Here is a 24,159-nt window from a genome sequence, read left to right on the forward strand (position 1 = left end):
GAGGAGAGCCGCTTCTTAAAGTGGATTCGCGAGAAATACTCCTCGTGGATTAAGTGCCTTAAATTGCTCATTTTTTGGAGCTAGTCCTTGAAGGCTTTGCTTTAAACTTCTTGACCTGGTAAGGTGGGGTGACATCTGCCTGGGGCTCTGGCTGCCTAGGGAAACCCTATACTTAGCTTGATGCCTTGTTTTCTTGTCAGAGTTTAGGTTAAAAGAGGCCTTAGCAGTTTAAGGGGTGGGTCCTACATGGTAGGTCACATATCTGTATTTTTGACAAGGTGTTTTGTTAAAATAATGCTAAGGGTCCTCTCCAAGGACAAACTTCAGTGACGGTAGCTGCCCACGAGGTAGTTCTCAGTCACTTTGGTGAGCGTGGTTCTGTGGACGAGTTTGTAGCTGCAGGGGTTGGGGGGGCAAGAGCCAAGGCCCTGGGGGCGCTGGGCGCTGGATGGGGGTGGCAGCACTGTCTGGCCCTCGGTGTTCGATCACCACCTGGGACAAGGGGGCTCTGTGCTCACCTGTGAGGCGCAGGGACATTTTGGCCACTTTCTTGGTTTTCTTCTGATCCGGTCAGTGTGGCTTCCCCCTCTGGATAACTGCTCGTGGGGGCCCCCCACCCAGGAAGGAAGCTCCTGAGGGTGGGCTTGCACCCATGCGTCCGGGGCCAGGCTCTTGGCAGCCCCGAGCAAGCAGGTGGACGAGGGGAGCAAGTGGAATGGATCGGCAGTCCAGAACTGCAGGGACACGGCCTGCCCCGCACCAGGCGAGGGGGGGGGGGGCGCGGTCTGGGGGGAAATCGGTTCAGCTCATTAGAGGTGGGGATTTACATAACTGTTACAGTGTTGTTTTACGAAGAGGGACAGGAAATGAGAAGTGTTTGCCGGCCCCACAGAGGCTTGCACTCGGGGTTAATTTGGCAGCTCAGCGCTGTGCTAATTGTTTTGTTTCTGGTCTTGAGTATTCCAGCCGGCATTGAGATGTATCGTGTGGGATTTTTCAGGCATTTCCCCTACTTTAAATTCAGATGTTTATTCTGCCCTGTAGTCTCAGGTGTGGCAGGTCTGACCCCAGGGAGTCACACACAAAGAGTGTACGTAAGTCAGGGGCCTGAGAGCCAGGAAGGGTTCCAGCCTGTGCCCGTCTGTCAGAGGCCTTAGATGGTAAAGGGGACGGCAAGTTGTGCGCTGGAACGTCACCCTGGAAACCAGTCCCTGAATGTCATGCTGCTGCGCCAGTGAGGCTGTGTGCCTGAGCTCATGTTCCCCCTCCCAGGGTTCCCCGGTGCGTGCTAAGTTGGCGTCCCCTTTGCCTCCTCCCCCTGCTCCTCGGCTGTGTTTCTGTATCAGGGAGGGTTTGTTACCATTTCTCTGAAAGGAGGCAACACCATTGTTGCTGCTCCCTCTTTGGTTTTACCCAAGTGGGGATCGCGGTCGTGGCCTCTAGCCTCCCTCGCCTGGGAGTGCAGGAAGGGACGGAGGGACCCATCTCGTGTGAGGTTAATAGGAGCTTAAGGGCGTTAAGAGAATGACACTTGTGATGTGCGGGGGTCTTTCTGTGTCTTGTAACCCTCCCTGGCGTTGCAGTCCCTGGCGTGGCACCTGCTAGTATGGCTGGGGACATTTCTCAGGTCACATGAAGGTGTATCTTCAAGTGACAGGTTACACCAAGTGTCAGAGAAACCCTGACTCTATTCTGGACAGGAAGCAGGTTCCGTAGGTGTCCGAGCCTCCCTGCCCCAGCCATGGGCTCTGTGGGGCACTTGGCAGCTGTACCCTGGTTTGCTCATGCTCCTGCCGAGAACAAAGAGACCGAGTGAAACCCCAGCGCGCCATGCGGGTGACTCATGCACGTACGTTTGCCTCTGGCACACTGGTGACATGCTGCGGAGTATGGATTTTTTCAGGAACCAGCACGAGGATTGTTTTGGAAAATCTGCTTCATAGACTGTGTTGTGAACTTGTCCAACCGACTGGCCTGCACATTTTGGAGTTAGAACACCCGGTATTTCTGGGAATAGAGCCACCATCGAATTCTAGGGAAGAGGCGGGTCATTCTCTGTACTGTCCTGATGGTGGACGTGTGCCTTACTGTGTGCCGACCACCCTTGTCCCCAGCCCGTCTTGATAGTTTTGCGGGCGTGTGTGACGGCCCTTGAAGCCTCAGCGACCCCTTTCCCTGTTTCATCCTCAGAAAACCGCACGTTCTAGTTGCTCTTAAAACGCCAGGGCTGAGAGGTGAGGTGTGTGCTGAGGGTTCCTTCTTTTCTGGGAGGCAGTTGTGTGTTCTGCGGTCTCGGAGCCTCTGCTGTAGCCAAGGAAGGACGCTTCCCATGGGGTCTGTCTGGCTTAGCACGGGAGGTCCCCGGGACCCCGGGGCTGAGGTGCACCCTGAGTGCGGCCGCAGCCGCCCCCCAGCCCACACAGTGCTCTGGCCCTCCGCGGCTGGCAGGTGCGCAGGGCGCCCGGGGGCAGAGCCTGGCTGCTGCTTCTGGGTGCTCCTGCTCCACCCTCTGACTGGGGAGTGACGGGCCAGCTGGGCTGCAGTCACGCTGTGGGTCTCACCTGAAGTGCTCAGGTGTGCCTTGCTCTGCGCAGCCCGGGTTCGGCCCACGGGAAGGGCCGCCGGTGACCAGGTGGGCGTGGCTCTGGTGGCACAGGCAGCGTGAGCGAGCAGCGCGTGCACGACCACACTGCCCAGCACAGCGCACTTCCGAGCCCTGCGTCTGGGCTGTCCGCGCTCGTGCGCTCCTCCTGGCACGCCGAACTCCTGGGCGAGGAGACCTCTGGCGTCCGTGCCCCAGGGGCGGTGATGGTGCCTGTGGCCACGGACAGCAGGGACCTGGGGGCTGGGGCTCCAGGGTGCGGGGAGGACAAGGGGTACATGTGCCTTGGGGGCACACCGCTGGCCTCACGCTGCCTGCGGTGCCTCCCACGTGTGGGAGAGGATTCAGCGTGTGCGTTCCCCACCGTGTCCCGGGTTCCGGGCCCTGGTCAGTGGGATGCACCGTGTGTCCCTCCCCTCTGATCTCCCAGGAGAGGCCCTCCAGCAGCACCTGTAGCTGTGGGGTCTCTGGCTGCAGCTGGGTGAGCCAGGCCCGTGCTGCCTCCAGGTGCCTCCTCGGGGTTTTGCGGGCGTTTTAGTGGCCAGGCCCCCGTTCCTTGCTCTTGGTGGACCATCCGCTCTCTTTGCTGTCTGTCTCTCGCTCTCTTTCTGGGCAAGAAAGGAAAACAAGTACACAAATCATACTTAGATCTTCAGATTTTCAGGACAGAAGGGATCTGCTATTGTCATTTTAAAGGTACTCTTTAGATCTTCCCAAGCGAGAGGGAAGTGATTTGGTTGCCACTAATTACCTGCAGGGTGTGTCTGTTTAGCTGCAGCTCTGTCTCAGGAGTCCTCAGTGGGCTGGTGGGCAGATCGCTGGCCTAGGGGACTGGGGTTGTGGCACTTCACTTGGTTTCTGTCATCAGTCGGAACTCTTTGATTTCCTTTGTGCTGTATTTCTTAGGTAGTGAGAAAAACCACTATATTCCTGGTGTGGCATGGGATGCCAGGTTCTCTGTTACTAATACTACGATTTTTTATTTTCTATCTTGAAATACTTGATTTTCCCCCCACAGTGTGCTCATGGGAGCTTGGAAGACCCCAAAAGTGTAACTCATCACAAATTAATACATGCTGCGTCAGAGAGGGTGCTGAGCGACACCAAGACCGTCTTGGAAGAGAACATCCAGGACCACGGTGAGAGCCTCCTGGGCGGCGGTGGGAGTGGGGCGGGCCCGGGGGCAGGCGCCCGCGGCGTGAGTCCGTGTCCATGTTGGACTTGAGCCAGAAACCAGGCCCTCTTCTCCCTTCACTAAGCCAGTGTGCGAGGCGGGATGGCTGCGAGAACTGGCGGGCGCTGAAATGGAGCAGGCAGCATCCGTCTCAGAAGTGAGCATGGCCTTTGTTTGTGATTTTCTGTCAGAGCAGAGCGCAGGTCTCCGGAGCTGCTCCAGTTTCCGTTCAGGGCTGCAGGGACGGTGGTGGCAGCTGCCTCAGGCTTCCTGGGAAGCTGCTCCTCCTGCACATGTCCTGCCTGTCGCTCGCAGTTGTCAGTCCACAGGCGTTTGGGGAGGAAACCTTGGTTTTCTCTGTCTCATCCAGAGGGTGCTTTTGATTCTAGATGCCCCAGTAATCTGTTTTGAAAACGCTGGAATTGTCAGGACCAGGCGGAGCTGCCCCGCCTTGGGCTGTGGCTCGCCATCCCTCCCACCCTGCAGACGGCCATGCTCCTGTTGGAACAGGAGCAGTTCACAGGATTCCCCCCAGTTCCTGCACGGCTGTCAGGGCGGGGCTATGTGTGCCTTCTGGGCCGCCGGCCACCTCGGGGGACCCCTCCCCGGTTCCAGCCAAGCCCGGAGCCTGTGTGTGAGCCAGGGGCGTGCAGGCATGAAGACCAAGGGGAGGCAGGCTTGGATAGATGCCCAGCTTAGAAGAGGCCACAGGGAGCCCCCGCTTTTCTGTCCTTGGCTTACCCAGCCCTTTTGTGGACATAAAACAATAACCAGTTTGATGGACTTCTTTTTTCTCTAGATGTCTTATTGTTGATAAAAAAGCGTGCTCCGTCTCCACTTCCTAAGATGGCTGATGTCTCGGCAGAAGAAAAGGTGAGTTTCAAAGCTCGGAGGTGGAGGTCTTCATCAGTGAAAGCCTGCCCCTGTTAAGGCCTTCGGAGACAACCGTCCTGTGTGCCGGCTGGTCGTGGGCCGGGGTGCGGGCACAAGGGGTTTTCTGTCTCAGACAAGCAGCGTGACGGGCGCCTGTCCCGGTGCTGGTCATGTGACTGGCCCTGGGAAACCTGGCTCTGCTCTCAGCACCGGGCAGAGAGGAGCATGGGGCATCCTCACGGGAGGGCCCGCGTGTCGTGCACCGGGCACACTGCCTGTGTGCACCCCCAGGCCTGTGTGGACAGAAAGCTCAGGATGTCCCTGACGGCCACCCCACAGAGCACGCATGCAGGGACGACAAGGGGCACACTCACCCCTAACCCCTCATGCCTCACCCCTCACCCAGGAGGGCCAGAGCGGGGGTATCAGCTTACACGGAGCGAACCGCTGGGGAGCCCAGCTGCCTGTCTGCTCTGCATCTCGGACCAAGTTGGGGGTCCCTGGGGTCCGCGTTCACCTGCGCCTTCCCCCTAGAACTGGGGTCAGCGCTGTGCCACGGCCGCCCCGAAAGCTGGGTATAGGAGGCTGTGTGCGCAGCGGGCGCTCCATCCTCAGGCCTGCGCCCAGGCCAAGCACGCCCTTTTAAAAGGGCGGTGGCGTTAATTGTGCAACTTTTCCTTTTATCTTCAGATGTGAAGTTTCTTACTCACACCCTGAAGTGCTTGGGGGAGCGTTCCCCCAGAGGAGGCAGGCCCAGCCCCACTGGGCACGGGGCCGAGGGTGCCAGGCGCTGCTTCAGGTCTCTCCTGGGACAGGCGGTGAGGGCTGCCCTTCTTATCTGCCGCCACAGCCGGCCCGCGCGCAGGCTGCTCAGCCCATCTCAGGGAGGCAGACCTGGGCCTGCCCGGCCTGCCCGGCCTGCCCCTGGGCCTGGCCCCTCGGGCAGCCGTTCGCGACCTCTGCTGCGCTCTGCCGCCCGCAGCCCCTCTTCCCGGCGCACTTCTGTGGAGCGAACGCCGTCGGATGCTAGTGCTTGTTTCTGTGAATTATTTGTTATAAGTGAAAGTAGCAAGTGTATTTAAAAAGTCAAGTAATAGCATAAATCTTTCGATAAAAATGGGTAGCCGCCTAGCCTACCTGCATCAGGCACCCTGAAGGCAAGCAATCGCAGACCTCTCTTTACTGCTCCCTAAGCAACTCTCCCCGACTTCGGAACAACACTTGTTTGTTGGACGATCGGTGTGACGTACTGTTGGCCCCTGGGTGGCCTGGGGACCGCCCGCTCAAGCGCCGGGCCGCGGTGCTGGCTGAAGGAGAGTTCGCGGTTCTGTCACGTTACTGAGTCTCGTCTTCCGCTCTGAGTAAAGCATGCTAAGAGTGTCCTTTTTATACAACTTCTTTTTTTGTTACTGCCTCATTGTTTTGTTTGCTTTCTATAGGCTTACACTGATTTTTCTCAAGCTCTTCACCAGTGTTGGTAAATCCCTCTGAAAATAGCATCCCAGCTACTAAGCCCTGCCTGGTCTTACTTCCCAGGAGGACCCCCCCGCCCCCCCGGCCCCGCTGCCGGCTTCAGGCCCATCTGTTCCAGTGGCCTCCAGGCCTGGGCATCCCGGGCTCCCCACCTCTGAACTGCTCCTGGGTCAGAGCCTCTGGCTCCTCCACGTCTGCGCACGTGTCCCGTTGGCAGCGAACATGGCCACAGGCTGGCCGGCTAGACCACACGGCTCCCAGGCCGTGAGGGCAGCAGTTTGGGTAGCTCACTGGCCGTCATGTGGGGTCTCAGGAGTGGAGGTCTGTGTTCTCCCTGGGGGCCCTGGGGGAGGGTCTGCTCGGGCTTTTCCAGGCGGTTTGCAAAACTCCGTTCCTGCAGTTGAGGGGCTGAGGTGCTGATTTCTTTCTTTCTATTTCTTTTAAGATTTTATTTATTTATTATTAGAGAGAGGGAAGGGAGGGAGAGAAACATCCACGTGGGGTTGCCTCTCGCACACCCCCCTACTGGGGACCTGGCCTGCAACCCAGGATGTGCCCTGACTAGAATTGAACCGGCGGCCTTTTGGTTCGCAGGCCGGTGCTCCGTCCGAAGAGCCGCGCCAACCCGGGCGTGAGTGCCGATTTCCTGCTGGCTGCCAGGCAGGGCTGCTCTCAGCTCCTGGGGGCTGCCGTGCGCCTTGCCGTGTACCCCCTGTAGCTTCAGAGCCAGCAACAGAATTTCTCCGGTGTTGAATCCCTGTAGACAGAAGGGCCAGCCTGATTAGGTCAGGGCCACCAAGGGAGACCTCTCCTTAAGTGGGCTGAGCCATGCGACGTGACCCACCCCGAGTGAGGCATCTGCTCACAGCCCGGGATCCTGCAGGCAGGGCTGCGGGCCGACCTGGGGGCCCACTCGGTGCACCAGCATTCAGGCAGGTTGGCAGTGCGGAGGCCCTGCCTTCCGGCCCCTCGGGGCCCCGGGGGGCGCCGGCTGCACACCCCGTGTGACAGGCCTTGGCCCAGGCCTTCCAGGTTCCGGGCGGCAGGTGGGCGGGTGGCTCTGACCCTGGTCCTAGCCACCCCCCTCGGGAGTTGCCGGAGTTCTGAAATGTCAGGGCTGCCTGGCTGCTGGAGCTGGAGGTGCTCGTGGTTGAGTTCCAGAAGTTTCTGGACTGTTTTCTCTTTCTGGAATGACTGTCAGTGGGTGTCGGGGCTGCTCCTGAGAAGCTCTGACTTTGCCTGCCCGCGCCCTTCCCGCTGGGCTGTGGGGTTTCTGCAGTTCCTGATGGGCTCTTGTCTCAGGTCGCCTTGCAGTGCCCAGCTGCTCCTGCTCTCCTGCAGGACGGTGTCTCCTGGTTGCAGAGTGCTCTTCCCTTCCCGGTGTCCCCTGCGTTCCTGCTTCTTCCCTTTACCCATGTTAGTTGGCGTGTCCCCCGCCTAGACCTTTCTCACACCCCTGCTCCTCGGCTGTCCCTCCCCGCAAGGAGCCCTGCAGGGCTCACAGGCTCCCCTCTGCCTGGTGGGTGGGGCCCCTGGTGGCTTCACCGTGGGACAGGGACTCAGCCTTGTGCCCTTCCGCCCCAGTGGAAGCCAGACGCTCAGGGGCGGGTCTCCTCCAGGGTCAGGGCAGCGCAGCAGAGGAGCGGCGGTGCTCCCTGGCCTGTGCTGCGCTCCCTGGCCTGTGCTGCTCCCGCGGCTTCCTCCAGGGTATTGCTGGCTGAGCAGGCTGCTGGAGCAGGGGCACCATCCCCGCCCCCACGCCCCCCTGCCTGGCATTCCCCGGGGGCTGCTCCCTGCACAGGTTCTCAGCCTCAAAATTGGTGCTATTACTTGGGTTTGTTTCCCCTCCCGCCCTCTTGGTCTCGTCAGTTTCTGCTATCTTTATTTCTTTGCTGACAAGTCGGGGGTGGGGGTCGTCAGGAGGAGCCAGAGATGAGGGTGAGTTTCTGTCCTGCCCAGCATGGCCGTGTGTCTGTGTTCCACGGGGGTCGGCCTCGCCCAGCCCGGCCACAGCTCCTGCGGCACAGTCACTGTGGCCACGAGGGACGGTGTCCACGCTGGTCCTAGTCCTGCATTGCCACAGTGCACTTACGGAGGCGGGGTTGCATCGGAGGGCCTGGCGTCTGTTCCCGGGGGCGTGCATAGAGCCCTCCGGCCCCACCCCCAACACCCTGCTCCCTGAGAGAGAGGACTGTGCCCGGCTCGCAGCTCTGCTTGTTCCACTTACAGGATGTTGCCATTTGTTGCTCTTGTGTTCACTTCTCACTCTGGCTCCGTTTCTGTGTAGAAAAAACAGGAACAGAAAGCCCCAGACAGAGATGCCATAGTCCGAGCCACCGCCAGCCTGCCCTCCTGCAACATGGACCGGGCTGTGGTCCAGACCAGCATGAGAGATGTGAGTGCGGCCGGAGGCCACGGCGCCCCGGTCACGGCTGCAGGGGCGGGGCGGGGCGCTGTCCCTGAGCAGGGGCGGCCATTGCCCTGCCCAGCATCCCCGAAGTCCTTAAGAGTGCTGGGGAAGCTGGGTGACGGGGAGACTGGGGTTCTGTGTGCTTTCTGCAACTTTTCTTGAGACCTACATTTTTTTTGAAGTAAAAAGTTTTAAAAGACGTTGGAAGGCAGGACTGGAAGGAGAGATGCTTTGGGGAAACGTCAGACATCCTGCCCTGCACAGACATCCAATGGGGCTCTTAGTTACTTTGTTTGGAAAGCTGTACATGAGGACCGGAGCGTTCCCAGGGCTCCCGGGGACTTGCCCGCACCCGGTGCCCGTGCTGGGCAGGACAGGTAGCCACCCCCACTTTGCTGATCGCCATCTCGTCCGAGTGCTGCCAGGAGCCCCGCGCCAGCGGAGCAGCAGCCCCTTTCGGAGTCTCCCAGAGAGTCTTGTGTTGGCCGGGGCACCGAACCCTGGCACATGTCTCTCCCCAGCCTGTGTGTGTTTGTCCCCATGTGGTGTCTCTCATACGATGGCTGAGGCTGGTAGTGGGTCCGAGGGGACAGCTGATCCCCAGTCCTGTCGAGGGCACAGGGCTCGTCGGGGGCCTCCGATTCCCGCCCCAGCAGCCCCTTTTCTCTGGTCGAGAAACCGGACTGGCTGCAGCGGGCGCTGCTCGGTCGGTCCCCCTGCAGCCAGGGAGAGCGAGAGGCCGTGCCTGGAGCCCATGGACAGCCTGTCGTCCTCAGCTCTTAGCTTCCTCAGTGGGGCTGCGTGACATCACCAGCGTTCTCTGTGTCACAAGCTGCGAGGCCACGCGCACAGCCCTGGGCCCACAGCCCCTTCCCCGCTCCACTCAGGGCCCTCCCGGGTGTGCCCTCGTCCCTCCCACCCTCTTCCTCCGCGGCTGGCCTGACGTTCCTGAGTGAAGAGCAGCACAGGCCGGCTCCCTGGCGGCGGGTGAGCGGGGGCCGCGGGCCCCAGTGTGCCTGCGCGCCTGTGGGGCACGGGGTCAGCCGAGGCCCTTTCCCTTCCCCTGCAGTTCCAGACGGAGCTCCGGAAGATCCTGCTGTCCCTCATTGAGGTGGCCCAGAAACTGCTGGCACTGAGCCCCGGTGCCGTGGAACTGTTCACCAAGGCCAACGGTACGTGCGAGCCGGGGGTATGTCCCTCATAGCCCCGAGGGCTTCTGCGCCCGGGATGGGCCACGGCCGCTCACCCCCCCCCCGCCCCCCGCACCTGTCCTACGAGTGAACGCCCGTGCCTCCCATTCCCTGAGGTTCCGTGGAAGCGCCACAGGCACCTGGTGCTCGGACGAGGCCCTGGAGCTCCAGGGGGCCCGAGGAGGCGCCCCTCACGGGGGCCTCCAGGGCTGCTCACTGGCCACGTGCCTCCCACAGCGATGCTGGACGAGGACGAGGATGAGCGAGTGGACGAGACGGCCTTGCGGCAGCTCACGGAGATGGGCTTCCCCGAGAGCAGGGCCGCGAAGGCGCTCCGGCTGAACCAGTACGTCGGGGCCGCCCTGCCCTCAGCGCCCGCGCAGGGGCTCGGTCTCGTGGGTCCCCCCCGCAGGTGACACCCCTCCGCCCCACACCCCCCAACTGAGCCGTTCCCAGTATGTGAGCTACGTTAAAGAGGCCTCCAGCGCAAGTCCCGGCAGCACCCGGGCTGGGCGGCTCAGGGCCTGGACGCTGGAGTCGGCGCTCTCCCGCGCTCGCTCCCGCCCTCCCTGGGGCCATGCACAATGGGACTCGGTGGGAGCCGTTCCCGGCAGAGGTGGTGCGGTGCTGTCTCCAGCGGCCCTCTGCAGGCGCACAGCTTTAGTCGCCTGTCCCTGTGTCCGCACTCAGACCTGAGATAACCTGCCAGCTGAAGACCGGGCCGCAGGCCACGCTCTGTTCTGCTTTGCTTCTGAACTCACGTGTGTCCCCAGCTGTCGAGTTCCCTTTGCTGACGAAGTGGGTCTCAGTGTTCTGGCCACAGCCTTGGGGCAGTTTGGGGCAAGCGCCAGAGGGTCACACGTACCTGTGTGAGGGTTCTTGTTGCGAGATCAGCAGCTCATGCTAGAGAAGTCATTAAAATTGCAGTGGTTTCTCCTGAGGGTGTAACGGGAACGGAGGGCCCTGGGTAAGGCCCGGCAGTGCTGGAGGGTCTCTCGCTATCTTCCAGTATGTCGGTGCCCCAAGCCATGGAGTGGCTGATTGAGCACGCAGATGACCCCGCCATCGACACACCTCTCCCAGGTCAGCCCTCTCCGGGCGAGGCGGGGGCCGAAGCTTCGGCCGAGGCTGCTGCCGGCACCAGCGAAGGCGACGAGGAGGCCAGAGATGAGCTCACGGAAATCTTCAAGAAGATCCGAAGGAAAAGGGCCTTTCGGGCCGACAGTCGGGTATGTGTCTGTGGGCCTGGGTCCTGCCACGTAGGCCTGCTGTTCCTCCGCTTGAGGCTGTGCTACCCAAGCCACGCCGCTGACCGTGGCCTGAGCCGGCCGGCCGGCCATGGGGAACAGAGAGCTGGGGGAGGCCGGCGTGGGGGCAGACTCTGGTTCCCAGGGCTCAGGGTTAAGCCTTCTTCACATAAGTCCAGGTAGCTGCACATTCCTCTGAACAGTTAGTCGACACGTCTGTCACCTGCTGCAAAGCTCACAGCCGCTTCTGGTTGTGTCACAAGCCCCTGTGAGCTGTGGGGGTTTGTGGGGCGCCACCCAGAAGCCAGGGCCCCGCACAGTGTGGGATTGCCTTGTGGGGGGTGGGGAGGTAGCCATGGGGCCTGCGAGGAGAGGGACCTGAAGTCTCCGACACCCCTGCCTGCACACGGCCGGCTCTTGTTGCCGTGTTTCTGACGCTTTGCAGTCCTCGCTCCCCACTCTGCCCCTCTGTGGGGCTCCTGTGCGCTCTGGACACTGTCCTCACACGAAGCCCGTTCCTCTTGTACTGTAGGTGCATCAGCTTTGGTCCTTGCGTTCCGGCCCTGCCGGGTGCCGGGCTCCACCTCGGCTCACCCGTGGGTTGTGTTTCTGTGGGAATCCCACGTGGCCTCCTTGTTTGGCACCCTCCTTGGGTGACTCACCGCTGGCTCCTGCGGGTTGAGTGGGACCTGCAACCGGGGCCTCCCCCGGGGAGGTCATCGGCACAGGGCTGTTGGGCCACGGTGTGGTCGGAGCCCCGCTCTGGGCGCCCTGCCCCTGCAGAGGCACGTGCCGGGTCCAGCGCCTCTTCTCTCCACAGACCCGGGCTCCTCTCGGGGTCCTGGTTTGCGGTTCCAGCTTCCCACCTTGCAAGGACCCAAGGTCCTTGCTCTGTGTGTGCGGACATCAGTCCCCAACCCCCAGGCCCTGAGAATGTGCCCCCGCCCCTCCGTGCGCCTTCTTACCCAGCTAGTTTGCTGTTCCTTCTTTGCATTTTTCATGTGGGGATTTCTTCCCTGTGAGTGTAGCTGTGCATGTAGGAGTGTGTGTGTTGTCTGTAGTCCAGTGTGTCTGCTCTGGAAGGAAGGGCACCTCCAGATCCCTGGGGCTGTGTCTGGTGCAGGAACCTGTTTGGGATGAGCAGCCACTCTCTGGGGGTGTCCCTGTCTCCCTCTGGTGGTCCCGTGAGGTCGTGCGTGGTCCTTGTTGGGCCTGCTGCTGGCCAGCTTGGGCTTTGCTCTGCCGTGACCTGTCACGCAGGTGCCCTCCCGGCAGCCTCACTTGCTCACCTGGCCTGCTCCCCACGGAGTCCACGCCTGCCCCCTGCCGTCCCTCCGCGGGCCTGCGGTGGGAGCACCTGAAGGGGTTTCCCTTTAGCACAGCTGTTAGGAAGGAGCCCTGGGGCTGAGGCTGGTGCACCCTCCCTTCTCCTGCCCTCTGACCTGTGCCGGTTGGGCGGCCTGGTCAGGGTGCACGTCACCTGAGTTCCCGGACTGCTGGGCAGGCAGGCAGGGCTTTGCCATGAGCCCCTCCCCGCCCCAGCTGCGGACGGGGCAGCAAGTGTGCAGCTGGTGCAGCCTGAGCTCTGGCGGCCCTCGGTGCCCGAACCCTGTCCCGGTGCCCCCGAGAGAAGGGGGCGGTGTCCACGGGCGTCACTGCTTGGGAGTTTGGGGCATCTCTTCCTGGGCCGAGGCAGCAGTGCAGAGGGGACGCTTTCTACTGACAGTAGTCGGTTCCAGGCGGTTTTGTGTGACTCTTCTCCCGCCATTCAGTGCCGAGCCCAGGGCCTGGAGGGGCGGGGAAAGCCAGCGAAGGGGCTGGAAGCGGGGGTGCTGGCTCCCGAGCTCACCGAGCAGGCGAGCTGCGTAGGCTCTTTCCTGGTTCTCTTTGGAACCTCTGGCACCCAGGCCAGGCCGGCTGGCGGTGAAGGCCGCATCCCGCGCAGGGCGGGCGTGGGCGCTGCAGCTCAGTGTTAGGCTGAGGATGATGGTGGAAAGTCGAAAAGGAAGAGGACATTCGGGGTTTCAGAAGCGTGTGGTTTGAGCTTCAGAGAATTAAGAGAAAGCCTTCAAAACTTGATAAAACATGACTTTTATTTTTTAAATAAAATTGAGCCTCTTTTTTTTTTCTCCTCCCCCGAGGACATACTCACTGATTTTAGAGAGAGCGGAGGGAGGGAGAGAGATATCGATGGGGGCCCTCGCCTGGGACCAAACCTGTGACTTTTTGGTTTACTGGATGTCGTTCCAACCGACTGAGCCACACTGGCCAGGGCCAAGTTGAGCCTCTTAAGGATTGTAGGGTAATAGTCAAGAATAAAGTGAAAATATGTACCTCTCCTCTCCAAGAGAAGTTGTTTGGCTATTGTTCCCTCTAAAAGTAACACGCGTTTAGCATATGAAAGTTTAAATTTTGTTTGATGACATACTTAAAATTAATCATAGTTTCCTTTTTTTAAAAGATAAATTGTGAAGAAAATCCCGTTTTTTCACGCACAGCAGTGACGTTTTGCCTGTACCTAGGCTGGGTTTGCTTGCGTGACCGTCCTCTCACAACGTCCCTGCCAGGCAGCGCGGCCTTGGGCTCAGTGGGTGTGGGTTGTGAGGGCGGTTCTGTCCAGATGCCCCATGGACTCAGCTGTGGGTCTGAGGGCTTGCCCAGGGCAGGAGCCCCTCCCCTCCCCGGATTTCCTCGCCCTGGGGTTCAGGAGCCCTTTGAGGAGGCTGCCATGCAATAGCCTGCCCTGCGGCGCTGATTTAAAGCCCCCTCTGCCAAGCCGCGCTCCTGAACCAGGCCGACTCCCGGAGGCCCCAGCTACTCGGCGGCTGCCGTGTCCCAGTGCGTGGCATTAAGGGGCCTGTGGCTTCTCCTTTAGGCTGTCATTTCCCTCATGGAAATGGGGTTCGACGAGAAGGAGGTGATAGATGCCCTGAGAGTGAACAACAACCAGCAGAACGCCGCCGTGAGTACCAGCCAGGCTGGGGAGCGATGTGTCTCTCTCCTCACCGGCGGGATGGCTGTGCTGTGTGCAAGCGCCTCTCAGTCGGGCCACTGTTTTGCTTTTGAAGTGGAACAATGGGTAGATGGTTCAAATTGTAAGAACTTTTTTAAACACAGAGAAAACTCTGGGCTCTTTCTGAAAACATGGCCTCTGAGTGTCTAACTCATTTACTTTGTTAGACGAATTCTGAGATCGAGTCTTATCCTGTGAACACACACTGGCTGCTGATGGCACTGCCTGGGGAGTGTGCTCAGTGGGGGGTGGGTGACGTCCCTTCCTGACACCAGAGCCAGCGGTCACACGATTAAGACAGTGTGGCTGTGCTTCAGCTGTGTCCCGACTCACCGATGAGCTGTCGCGGGAGCTCTCACGCCCAGGGCTGCTCCGCTGGGGCACAGCCCGGGTCCGTGCTTCCCTGAGTGACCCCTGCACTCAGGGCGGGCCCTGCTGGCTCCCCGCTCCGCGGTGGGAGGCTGTAGCCACGCTGTGCGGCTGCAGCACCAAGAAAACCGGGTGGCGCCTTCCTCCTTGGCGGCCTGTCTGACCCTGAGTCTGGGCGGCTCTGCTTTGTGTTAAGCTCCCTCCCAGTGAGAGCCACACCGTGTTTGATGCCCACGAGGGTCCAGAGGAACTGATGGCCGCCTGTCGCTCTTGCCTTGCAGTGTGAGTGGCTGCTGGGGGACCGCAAGCCCTCCCCCGAGGAGCTGGACACGGGCATCGACCCCGACAGCCCTCTCTTTCAAGCCATCCTGGACAACCCCGTCGTGCAGCTGGGCCTCACCAACCCAAAGACACTGCTAGGTACGTGCGCCTCCGTTAGGCTGCCTGGCGGGCCCGCGCGGGACACGCAGGTGTTCTGAGCTGTAGACACCACAGTCTCACGCCTGGGGGCTGTCCCTGGGCGCACTGGCGCCTCCGTGTGGCCCCTGCCTGTTGTTGCGGGGGGGGTCGGCAATCAGGCTGCGCTCATGCTGCGTGCGCTCCTGTGTGTCCACGGCCCCACGCGCTCTGAACAGCCAGAGGCGGCAGGTGAGGCAGGCGACGGAGAGGGTGTGCCCTTACCGACCCGGAGGGACTTCCTTGTCGTTCTTTTGCCTATGAGATATAAGATACATTCAAAAGTACGTAACAGGCATACAACTTTTGTAACTGTAAAAAACAATAGTAAAACTAATAAGCATGCACCTACCATTCAGCTTTTTTTACTCTTTCGTTTTTTTTTTTTTGAAACAGTATTTAGAAAGGCAAGGGCCCTGTAGTGCAGCCGGGCGCCCTGACTGGCCCGCCTCCCTCCTGAGCACCCAGATCCCGAATGTTTCTCATTCCTTTGCTGCCGGGGGAGTGTTGTGCCTCCGTACGCTCCCCCAGGCAACACGTGTACTCCTGCCTCTGCGTGGGTAGGGCCATGTCTGGGCGGGCTCCTGTGACTGCTCTCCTGGAGCGCCGGCAGGTCCTTGCCGCGTGAGCACGCTGCGGCCGCTCCGTCCTGTTCCCTTGCACACGTGCTGCTTTGGTCATTCTCGCGTGTCCCGGTGCACACACGAGGGTCTCTCAGGCAGGTGCCTGGGCCACGCTGCAGGGGCCGCGTGGGTGCGCTTGGGCATGTGTTCTGGGAGAGGGTGCGGTGCTCAGAGACCCTGCCGCCCCCCAGCGCAGCGCCCCGGGGCAGAGGCGCGGGCGCCCGCTGCGTGCCAGGCCCCGGGGTGTGGGTGCTGCGCCACCTCCCTGACTGCAAGGCCAAGCCCTGTGGGAGGCCAGCCTCCCGGCCCTCGGCCCGTCTCGGCCGCTTTCTCTAGCAGGTTGCTCTGCTTCTCCGCCCAGCGTGCGCCCCGTGTGCTGGACACAGATCTCCCCCAGCTCTTTGCATCATGGGTGCGTGTGCAGCCTCTGACGTCGTCACGCCTTCAGTGAGCAGGAGTCCTGTGTGTGACGCACTTGGCTGTGCTTGTGTCTCGTTTGTGACGTGAGTGTTCACACGGAACCCTGCGGGCCCGGGTTCGGAGAGGCGTGTGTGCAGCAAGGTCGGCTTCCCCCTGTGTGCGCGCAGCCTGCCCTTCGGGGACGTGCCCCGTTCATTTCCGCGCTCTGTGCCGGCCCTGTGGCCCCTTCTGCCCACAGCACCCCCAGGCTCCCCGGGTTTGGAGACCCGCCGCCTGGGGCCTGGGAACGCCTCGCCCTGAGACTGCGATGAGCTGTGGGCTGCCTTTTAGCTGCTGAAGGTCTGTGTGGTGAGGTTAGGGAAGCTCCCCTTTCCCTCCAGCTGGATGCCGAGGCCTGGCTCCCGAATGCGTGGCCATGCTCCTGCCTTCCCCGTCTGTGGTGGCTCCCCTGTGGGTGTGCCTGGTGGGGTCCAGGGCCACCGGTGGCAGCACAGTTGGCTTTCAGGGTGCGGGCTGCCGCCTCCTGGAGCGCGGCCTGCAGGTCCGGCCGCCCCGCCCGCGCCCCGGAACCGCCCGGGGAGGACGGCCTGCCTGTGCGGTGGCCCCACGTGGCGCCCCTGTGGCCACACAGCGCCCTCCAGCTCGCATTCGGACGCATCTGGCATTTTTTAAAATAACCATTATCATTTTACCTATTTGAAAGGTTTTATTTATTTATTCTTAGAGGGGGGAAGGGAGGGAGAAAGAGAAGGAAAGAAACGTCAGTGTGTGAGAGGCACATTGATTGGTTGTCTCTCACGCGCCCCCAACAAGGGACCTGTCCCGCAACCCAGGCCTGTGCCCTGACTAGGAATCGAACCGGCGACCCTCTGGTTTGCAGGCCAACACTCAGGCCACTGAACCACACTAGCCAGGGCACCATTATCACTTTAGTTGAAGTGAAATACCCTTATAGGAAATTTGGAAAATGCCGGAAAGAATAAAGAGGCAAGGAGATGTCCCCTCCGCCCCCACTGGCGGGTCTGCTGATGTCGGTGCGCCTCCTGTTCTCATGTCCCGTTGGGAGCCTTCCTCCTTTTGTTACCGCCTTGAAAACGAGAGTTTTTATTGGGTGGAGGTATTTTATTCAATAGATACGCTACCGATGGTTTACCACATGCTGCTTCCCTATTTCTGTCATTTAAGTGATTTTTTACTCTGTTCCTCTTGGACCTGCTGCCGCAACACGCCTTTTTGTCCCTGCTCTGGGAGAGCGCGTGTTTCCCAGGGTAAGTGGCTGGAAGTCAGGTGACCAGGTCACAGCGTGGAGCACTTTAAGCTCTGATGACGCCCCGCAGCGCGCTGTCCCCCTGGCACACACAGCATGTCCTGCTGTCCTTGTCGCAGCAAGTTGGATACAATTGTGCTGGCCACTTGCACTTCTCTGTCACACGTGCCTCTGCGTGTCTCGTCTGTGTTTCCGTGGTGGTACTAATGTTAGAGCTTTGTTAATAGCGCTTCTTGCATGAAGAATATCTACCTATCCCTTGTGGGTTGTTGCAAACTTTTTATTTACCCTTTCCTTTTGTGTGGTAGTTTTTTGAAACCCATGAAGTAAGACGCGCAGAAGAAAGTTCTTCCTCAGATAAATATCCGCCCGTGCGGATTTTTGCGCTGGACCCCTTTTTCATCCTTCTCTTCAGCGCTTTCCCTCCTGGGATTGTTTTGCTTCGCTACAGGGAGGCAGGGCTTGTTCCCGCCCTGTTTCTGGAGCGGCCCTTCTCGGCCTGTGGTGTCCCCGGCGTGGCCCTGTTCCGTGTTTCGCTCTCCTGGGTGCCAGCCGTCTTTCTGGGCTTGCTTTCTGATACTTTCAGCGGGTTTTCAGAGGCTTGGGATCAGGAGGACCCCGCCGATTGTGCTCAGGCTGTGAAGGTTCTCAGGCCCCAGGTGACCCCCAGTGGCCAGGGCCTCCTTGTGGACATGCTCTTTGCGGAGCCTGCGACCAGGGCCGCCTGCTCTGGGTGGCAGAGGGCGGGCTGAACGACAGGCTCGGGGAGGCTGGTGGGGCTTTTGCGGGAATGCACCTGTGGTTTCTGGGAAAACAATTTTGTAAAACTCAAAAAATCACAATTTTCATTTTAAAATCATGTTCTTAAGATTTAACGTTTTGAGTTTTTCAATTGGAAAGTGTCGCATTTGCAATAGTACGCTTATGTGTAGGGTTTTTATGCATCGGATTACTTTGTTAGGGCAGGATTGGAAGTGGAATTACTGAGTCACCGGCCCTGACTATTTTTATGATTCCTGATAGCTGGTGCCAAATTGCTTTCCAGAGTCCGTGTGCCAGGGGACACACACAGGCACGCCGCTCCCCGAAGAGCCAAAGTCACTGTTCTCTGACTTCAGAGCTCCTGATGTGATGAGCAGATCAGACGTTGTGTGTTGTGGTTAGCAGGGATCTTGGTGTGACTGGGCTGCCTGGTCCTGCTTCTTTACCAAGAGGCTGTGGAGAGTTCCTCCAGCGCACATGGGTGTGCACATGCGCCAATGAGTGTACACCCGTGTGTGGTGTGTGCCTGAGTGCACACACGTGTGTGGTGTGTGCATATGTGCAGGCACAAGAGCACGTGTGAGTGCACATGTCTGTGTGCCTGTGTGTGCGTGTTGTTTCTGCACAGGTGCGTGTCCGTGCACGTGTGGGTGTGCTGTGTGTGTGTGTTGTGTGTGCACACATGGACGTGAGTGTGCTGTGAGCGCGTGCACGCCTGTGCTTTGTGTGCGTGCGTGCATGTGGAGGGTGCAGTGTTTGTTAAGCCTGGCTCTGCTCTCCCCGCAGCTTTTGAAGACATGCTTGAGAACCCACTGAACAGCACCCAGTGGATGAACGACCCAGAGACGGGGCCCGTCATGCTGCAGATCTCCAGAATCTTCCAGACCATGAACCGCACGTAGGCCGCGCCTGCGCTCTCCGCTGCCCCGCTGGCCTGCCGGGGGGGGGGGGTCCGGCTCTCTGGGCCCTCCTCCTTCCCATCCAGTTGTGGGGACAACGAGAGGACGCGCTGGGCGGAGGAGGGGACCGGTCAGGGCTGCAAAGGGTCCTGCCCGCACCCGCCCCCGAGCTGGGCCCCGGTCGTCCTGCTTCCATCTTCCTGCTTAGACACTTCCGTGCGGCGTGTGCCCGGCGCGGCCCAGCGTGTGACAGTGTTTACAAACAGGTGGTTCTGTGGGGAGGGTTGCCCCCTACCCAGTGGTCCCTCTGGCTCTTCAAACGCTGCTTGAACGGAACCATAGGCGCTGCTCGTAAAGTCACCTGCTGTTGGAAGATGGCGAGTTCCTGTCCACAGTGTTAACGTCAAGCGCACTTGGCCGAGTGGAGGGTTCACAGATGACTTTTCTCCCATAAATAAATCCCCCTTTCCTAACTCCTCTGGCAGTGTGATTATTCCAGGGCCGACAAAGTGGTTTATTTGCACCCTCGGTCAAGTGCGCGTGCTCCTCCCTCGCCTGGCGTGCTAGCCGCCGCCTCTCCCACGTTGGGTGGGCAAAACCTTGCGTCCTCAGTGGTGGGAAGGTACCAGCAGTCACTGGAGCGCGTGCACCGTCCTGTGTCTCTGGTGGCAGAGCACCGCCAGAATGCTGCGCCCCGCCCTGCCTCTGCCCCGCCTCTGGTTGCTTAAAAAAACCACCCATAATTTAGAACGAGAAAGCAAGTTAACTGATTATACCCCCTTTTATTTCTACCTCTGGTTATTATTGCTTAAAGGGGTTGTTTGTCATGTTTTTGTCTTTTTTTTTAAAGATTTTATTTTCAGAGAGAGAGGAAGGGAGGAAGAGAGGGAGAGAAACCGATGTGTGAGGGGAAAAGCATCGATGTGTGGTCGTCTCTCGCGCGCCCCCTACTGGGGACCTGGCCCCCAACCCAGGCCTGTGCCCTGACTGGGAATCGATCTGGCACCCTTTCGGTTCACAGGCCAGTGCTCAGCCCACTGAGCCACGCCAGGTAGGGCTGCCAGACGTGTTTTTTCAGCTTCACTTTGGAAGCAGCCCCGCCTGCCTGGCCGGTGCCCGGGATTGCTGGGCCGCTGCCGTGCGCAGGTGGGGGGCCTCAGGGCTCCCCATGCTCATGCACCTCGGCTGAGGGAGGGTGGGGGTGTGGGAAGAAAACACTGCTTTTCACAGATCAAGGTTTCCCTGCTGCTCTTGAGATTCAGATTCAGAACTTCTGGACGGAAATACTAGAATAACTTTTAAAGGCCGTGACTCACGTCTTCTCAGCCCCATGAAGACAGAGCAGCCCCTGACGCAGTGGGGTAAGGGGCTCTGCGTGCGGTCACCGCCTGTGTCTTTGTGTGTCCTCTCGGGGCACCATCCTGCCAGGCGGCGCTGCCCAGGCAAAGCCCCTGGCGGGCCTGGGGCTCCGCGCTGCGCCTGCACTGAGAGCAGAGCCCCGGCACGGGGCCGAGGGGCTCCGAGCTGCTCCGCCTCTGTGGAGAAGCAAGCCCGGCGCGGACTCGGGGCTGGCCCGGCCCCGCCGTGGGACAGGCACGTGGCTGCGTGGGTCAGCGCGTCTCCGACGACCCGACACCCTCTGAGCAGCCGGGGCTGTTGGCTTTGCCTGAAGAAATTCTGTACCTTTACGCACCTGGAAGCAAGTTTCTGGCCTTCGCGGTCAGCGCCCCCTTCAGACGTGACGCACAGAGGCCCTGGGAGCCCCCGCCGCCAGGCTGCGGCTGCACAGCTTCCCTTCCTGTGCCTGGAGCAGGAGCTCGGGAGCCGCCAGCTGGCACTGGGACCTGGAACTGCTCCCTGTCACCTCCACGTTGCCATCTGCCATCCTCTTGAAGTGGCGGCAGGTGATGCGGGGTTTGGGGCCTGGCATCCGCCAGAATGTCCCCCCCAAGCGGCCCTCCCTGCACACCGTCCCTGTGGGGACTGAGGGGCTGTTGTAGGTCCAATGTGCTCCAAAGAACTAGGAGCGTCTGCCCCAGTCAACGAAGCTGCAGTCCCCAGCCCCCTGGGCACATCTGCAGAATTTATCCTTTTCAAGAGCATTCTGCCTCCAAAACTCAGGAGGTCCCAAAAAAGGGGACACAGTGAGCAGCTCTGCCCCTAAGTCCCTTGTGTTCCGGGGCAGCTGGCTGTGAGATACTTGGGGCTCATCTGGCTAGAGCTGAGTGTTCCAGAAAGTGCTGGCCTTGAGAACAGGGCTGGGAGACCCCAGCACTGGGTTTGGGGTACGGACCTGACATACACGCCGCCCCACCCACCCCTCCCTGTCCCACCACGAGGGCTGGCACCCCGGGCTGGCGTGGGGCTCTGGCAGAAAGTAGTGTCCACTCGCTCCAGTGCCCACGCGACGTTGCCGGCCACGCGACGGCACAGGACAGGAAGCCTACAGCGTGAGGACGGCAGGCGGGAGGCCTGGCAGGAGGAGCCCGTGCTCCTCTCAGAGAGAGGCTCACGGACGACCACAGGGAAGCCCTGGGCTCACTCCAGGAGCCTGAGGGGACAAGGGGACAGCAGAGAGCAGCAGGGACCGAGGTGGCCTGAGTAATGGGGGATGGGCTAATCCAGGAGGCTGGGGCACTGGGGACGGGCGGAGAGGAGGCACGGTCCCTCTCTTTGGGGGGGGCGTGTATGGTGCTCCCTCCAGTGGGCACTGAGTCCTGGGTGGGTGGGACAACAAGCGGGACAGTCCTGAGGTCTGGCTCCAGGCCATCATATCTGGTGATGCTCTTGGCTCCCCGAAGCCTGATTTAAAGTTAAGGTTCGGACACAGAAGCTGGCACCCAGGACAACGGCTGTGAACGGGTGGGTTGGGGATCGGAGCCCTGGACAGCGACCGTGTGTGCCCCGTGTCGTCTGTGCTGAGAGCGCTCACACAGTGTAGGCAACCGTCAGGGTTGAATTGCATCCCTCCAAAAAGATGCTCCAGTCCAAAAGTCCAGACCTCAGACTGTGACTGCACTTGGAGATGGGGCTTTTGAAGAAGTTTCGGGTGGGCCCTGGTTCCCCGGGGATTCCCAGGAAGGAGGCAGCCGGGGGACACAGGCACAGGCCCAAGGCCCGGCGCAGGCACGCGCGTACCGGGGGGCAACGCACCACGAGCGAAGGAAGGCCGGGACCGGGACAGGTCAGAAGCCAGGTGAGGCCTAGGGCCATGCCCTTCAGCCTCAGGAGGGACCTCCGACACCTGATGGAGGGGACGTTTGTGGTTTAACAAGTACCGGCATCCCTGGGGACTCGCCGCCCTCTGCCTGCCTGCCTCCCGTGGTCTCCAAGGCCCAGGCAGCCCCGGCCGGTGTGAGGCCGTCAGGAACAGAGAGGCGTGTTCACAACTCCTCCTGCCAGGTGCCTCACTCTGACACGTAAGTGACCTCGAAGCCTCCCCGCCCGCCTTCCATTAAAGGAGTAGGAGGGGTGGCCCGCCCGCCTCTGGTGACTCCAGTGGCCCTTCCCATGACGCACCCAGAAACAGGAAAAACCACTCATTTATAAATCCTGAAGAGGTGTGTAATTTGCCCCTTTAAAATGGAACAAAATGAAGTTTGCAGGCTTAAAAGGCACCCTCTCCACCAGGGTGCCAGCCGGGATGGCTCTGAAAGGGGCCCCCGCTCCCGGGAAGGGTGAGGAGGTGCTGGGCACCCGCTGGGCATGGGGCAGCCCTCGTGCAGGCCCGCCCGCGAGGACTCCAGGGGTGCACAGAAGCCCTTGGCTGCCCAAGCCTTTGCAGTCCCCAGGTGTCCTCAAACCCTGCATTCTCCAAGGGATTGATTGACATTGTCCCTAGGCGGCTTCCCAGGCGGTGAACATCCCTTCTCCCTGGGAGAGGGGAGACCAAAGAAATGCAAAGAAGTACAGTGGTTGGAAGTCCTTGCAGCCCAACCTACCCAAAAAGTCTCCCTTCAGGTTTAACTTCTCTCCCAACAGGGAAATTAAATTTTAATTAATTAATTTTCCTCCCCGGGGCAGTGGTCACGAAGGGGAGGTTGAAAGGCTGAGCTCCTCCACTTTCTGGCCCACCTGGGAATGTTTTGGGCCAAATGTCAGGGTTGGTGGTTGGCCAGGTATGAGTTGGGAATGGTCAACCCCCTGCATGGATTCAGCAGTATTTTTCACTGGAAACGCCCGCAGGTTTCTCCCAGAATTGGGTTAGCTGTGGGATTCACAGGTCCACGGCAGCTTCGAGGATGGAGCCCTTGCTGGCCAGGCCTCCCCAGGCCAGATCTGCACCCCGTTCTCCTGCTGCGTCTGGGGCTCACTCTGCAGTGCCGGGAAACTGGTGGATGCCCCATCCCACCGCGCCCGCTCACGGGTTACTCACGAGCATTAGACATAAGGTCCGACAGTGTAGCCCGGGACCAGGACCCACAGGGACCTCAGTCACTGGTCAGGGAGGGAGGAGCACATGGAAGCATGGCCAGGGAACCACATGGGCTGGCTGGGCCAGCAGAACTGGGGACAGGACTGAGTCCCTGGGGAAGCCATACAGACAGGGGGTAAAGCTTGCTCAGCAGGGCCAAGCCTGGGGCTCCTCCAGCCCAAGGGCTCTTCCCCGAGCAACATAGCTGCGGAAGGCTGGCCAGGCTAGAGGCTGGTCTTGAAGCTGTGGCGGCATAGCTGGGCCCCAGGTTTGCTTTGTTCTTTTAATAGGTTATGTTTTTTAGAGTAGTTTTAAAAACTGAGTGCAGAGTTCCCATGGATTCCTCCCCTATCTCCCGGTCCCGCTACAGCTTCCCCTGTTACTCACAGAAAAGGTCAAAGTTCCTCCTGTGCCTGGGCCCCCCTCCACCCCCACTTCCTACCAGTGCCTCTCCACCCTGGGTTCCTAATTCAGTGGCTTCCCCATTTCTTGCATACCAGACGCTCCTGTCTCAGGGTTCTGTGTCTGCCATACCCAGTGCCCACAAGGCTGCCCTGCAGATACGCCCTGCTGGCCCTCACTCCCTGCAGGTCCCAGCACTCCTGTGTCCCTCTCCCACAGGGTGGCTTGCTGCCTCCTGCGCTGCGCAGCCAGCATTGGTCATCTCCCCGCTGGGCCTCAGCTTGGACCTGGGCAGGAGGCCGGGGGTTTGCATTTTGCTCTCTGCTGTGAGCGAGACCCACGGAGTGTACATCACCTTGTAACCTGGGTCTTCTTTCTGGGCCAGGGTAGCTCAGTGAAGGGAGGTTGGTAGCACCTTAAAAACCCCTGGAGATTGGGTGCCAGCCTGGCCTTCACTCCCAGGACACGTTATTCAGGGGAAACAATTTCTTCCTGCTTTTCTCTAGGCCTAGGATTTCTGGACCCTCGTAGATGGCACAGAAGCCAGGAGCCCTTTCTGTTCCGC

The 24,159-nt window shown here is 60.3% G+C and overlaps 1 protein-coding gene across 2 annotated transcripts in view; it reads left to right on the forward strand.

The window, feature by feature from the left end:
• The window catches only part of UBAC1 (UBA domain containing 1), a 42,062-nt gene extending 22,818 nt beyond the window's left edge, over window positions 1-19,244 (forward strand). For both annotated transcript variants that reach the window (XM_054584164.1, XM_054584163.1), the window contains exons 3-11: window positions 3,621-3,741; window positions 4,576-4,649; window positions 8,410-8,517; window positions 9,602-9,704; window positions 9,960-10,068; window positions 10,732-10,951; window positions 13,845-13,931; window positions 14,633-14,771; window positions 18,666-19,244. In XM_054584164.1, the coding sequence (XP_054440139.1) occupies window positions 3,621-3,741; window positions 4,576-4,649; window positions 8,410-8,517; window positions 9,602-9,704; window positions 9,960-10,068; window positions 10,732-10,951; window positions 13,845-13,931; window positions 14,633-14,771; window positions 18,666-18,781 (1,077 nt within the window). In that variant the 3' untranslated portion in view covers window positions 18,782-19,244. The remainder of the gene's footprint in view (window positions 1-3,620; window positions 3,742-4,575; window positions 4,650-8,409; window positions 8,518-9,601; window positions 9,705-9,959; window positions 10,069-10,731; window positions 10,952-13,844; window positions 13,932-14,632; window positions 14,772-18,665) is intronic.
• Window positions 19,245-24,159: the final 4,915 nt, after the last annotated feature.

Source organism: Pteronotus mesoamericanus, unplaced genomic scaffold (genome assembly GCF_021234165.1).
Source record: "Pteronotus mesoamericanus isolate MK-2021 breed Mesoamerican mustached bat unplaced genomic scaffold, CSHL_Meso_final contig_78, whole genome shotgun sequence".
NCBI lineage: Eukaryota > Metazoa > Chordata > Mammalia > Chiroptera > Mormoopidae > Pteronotus > Pteronotus mesoamericanus.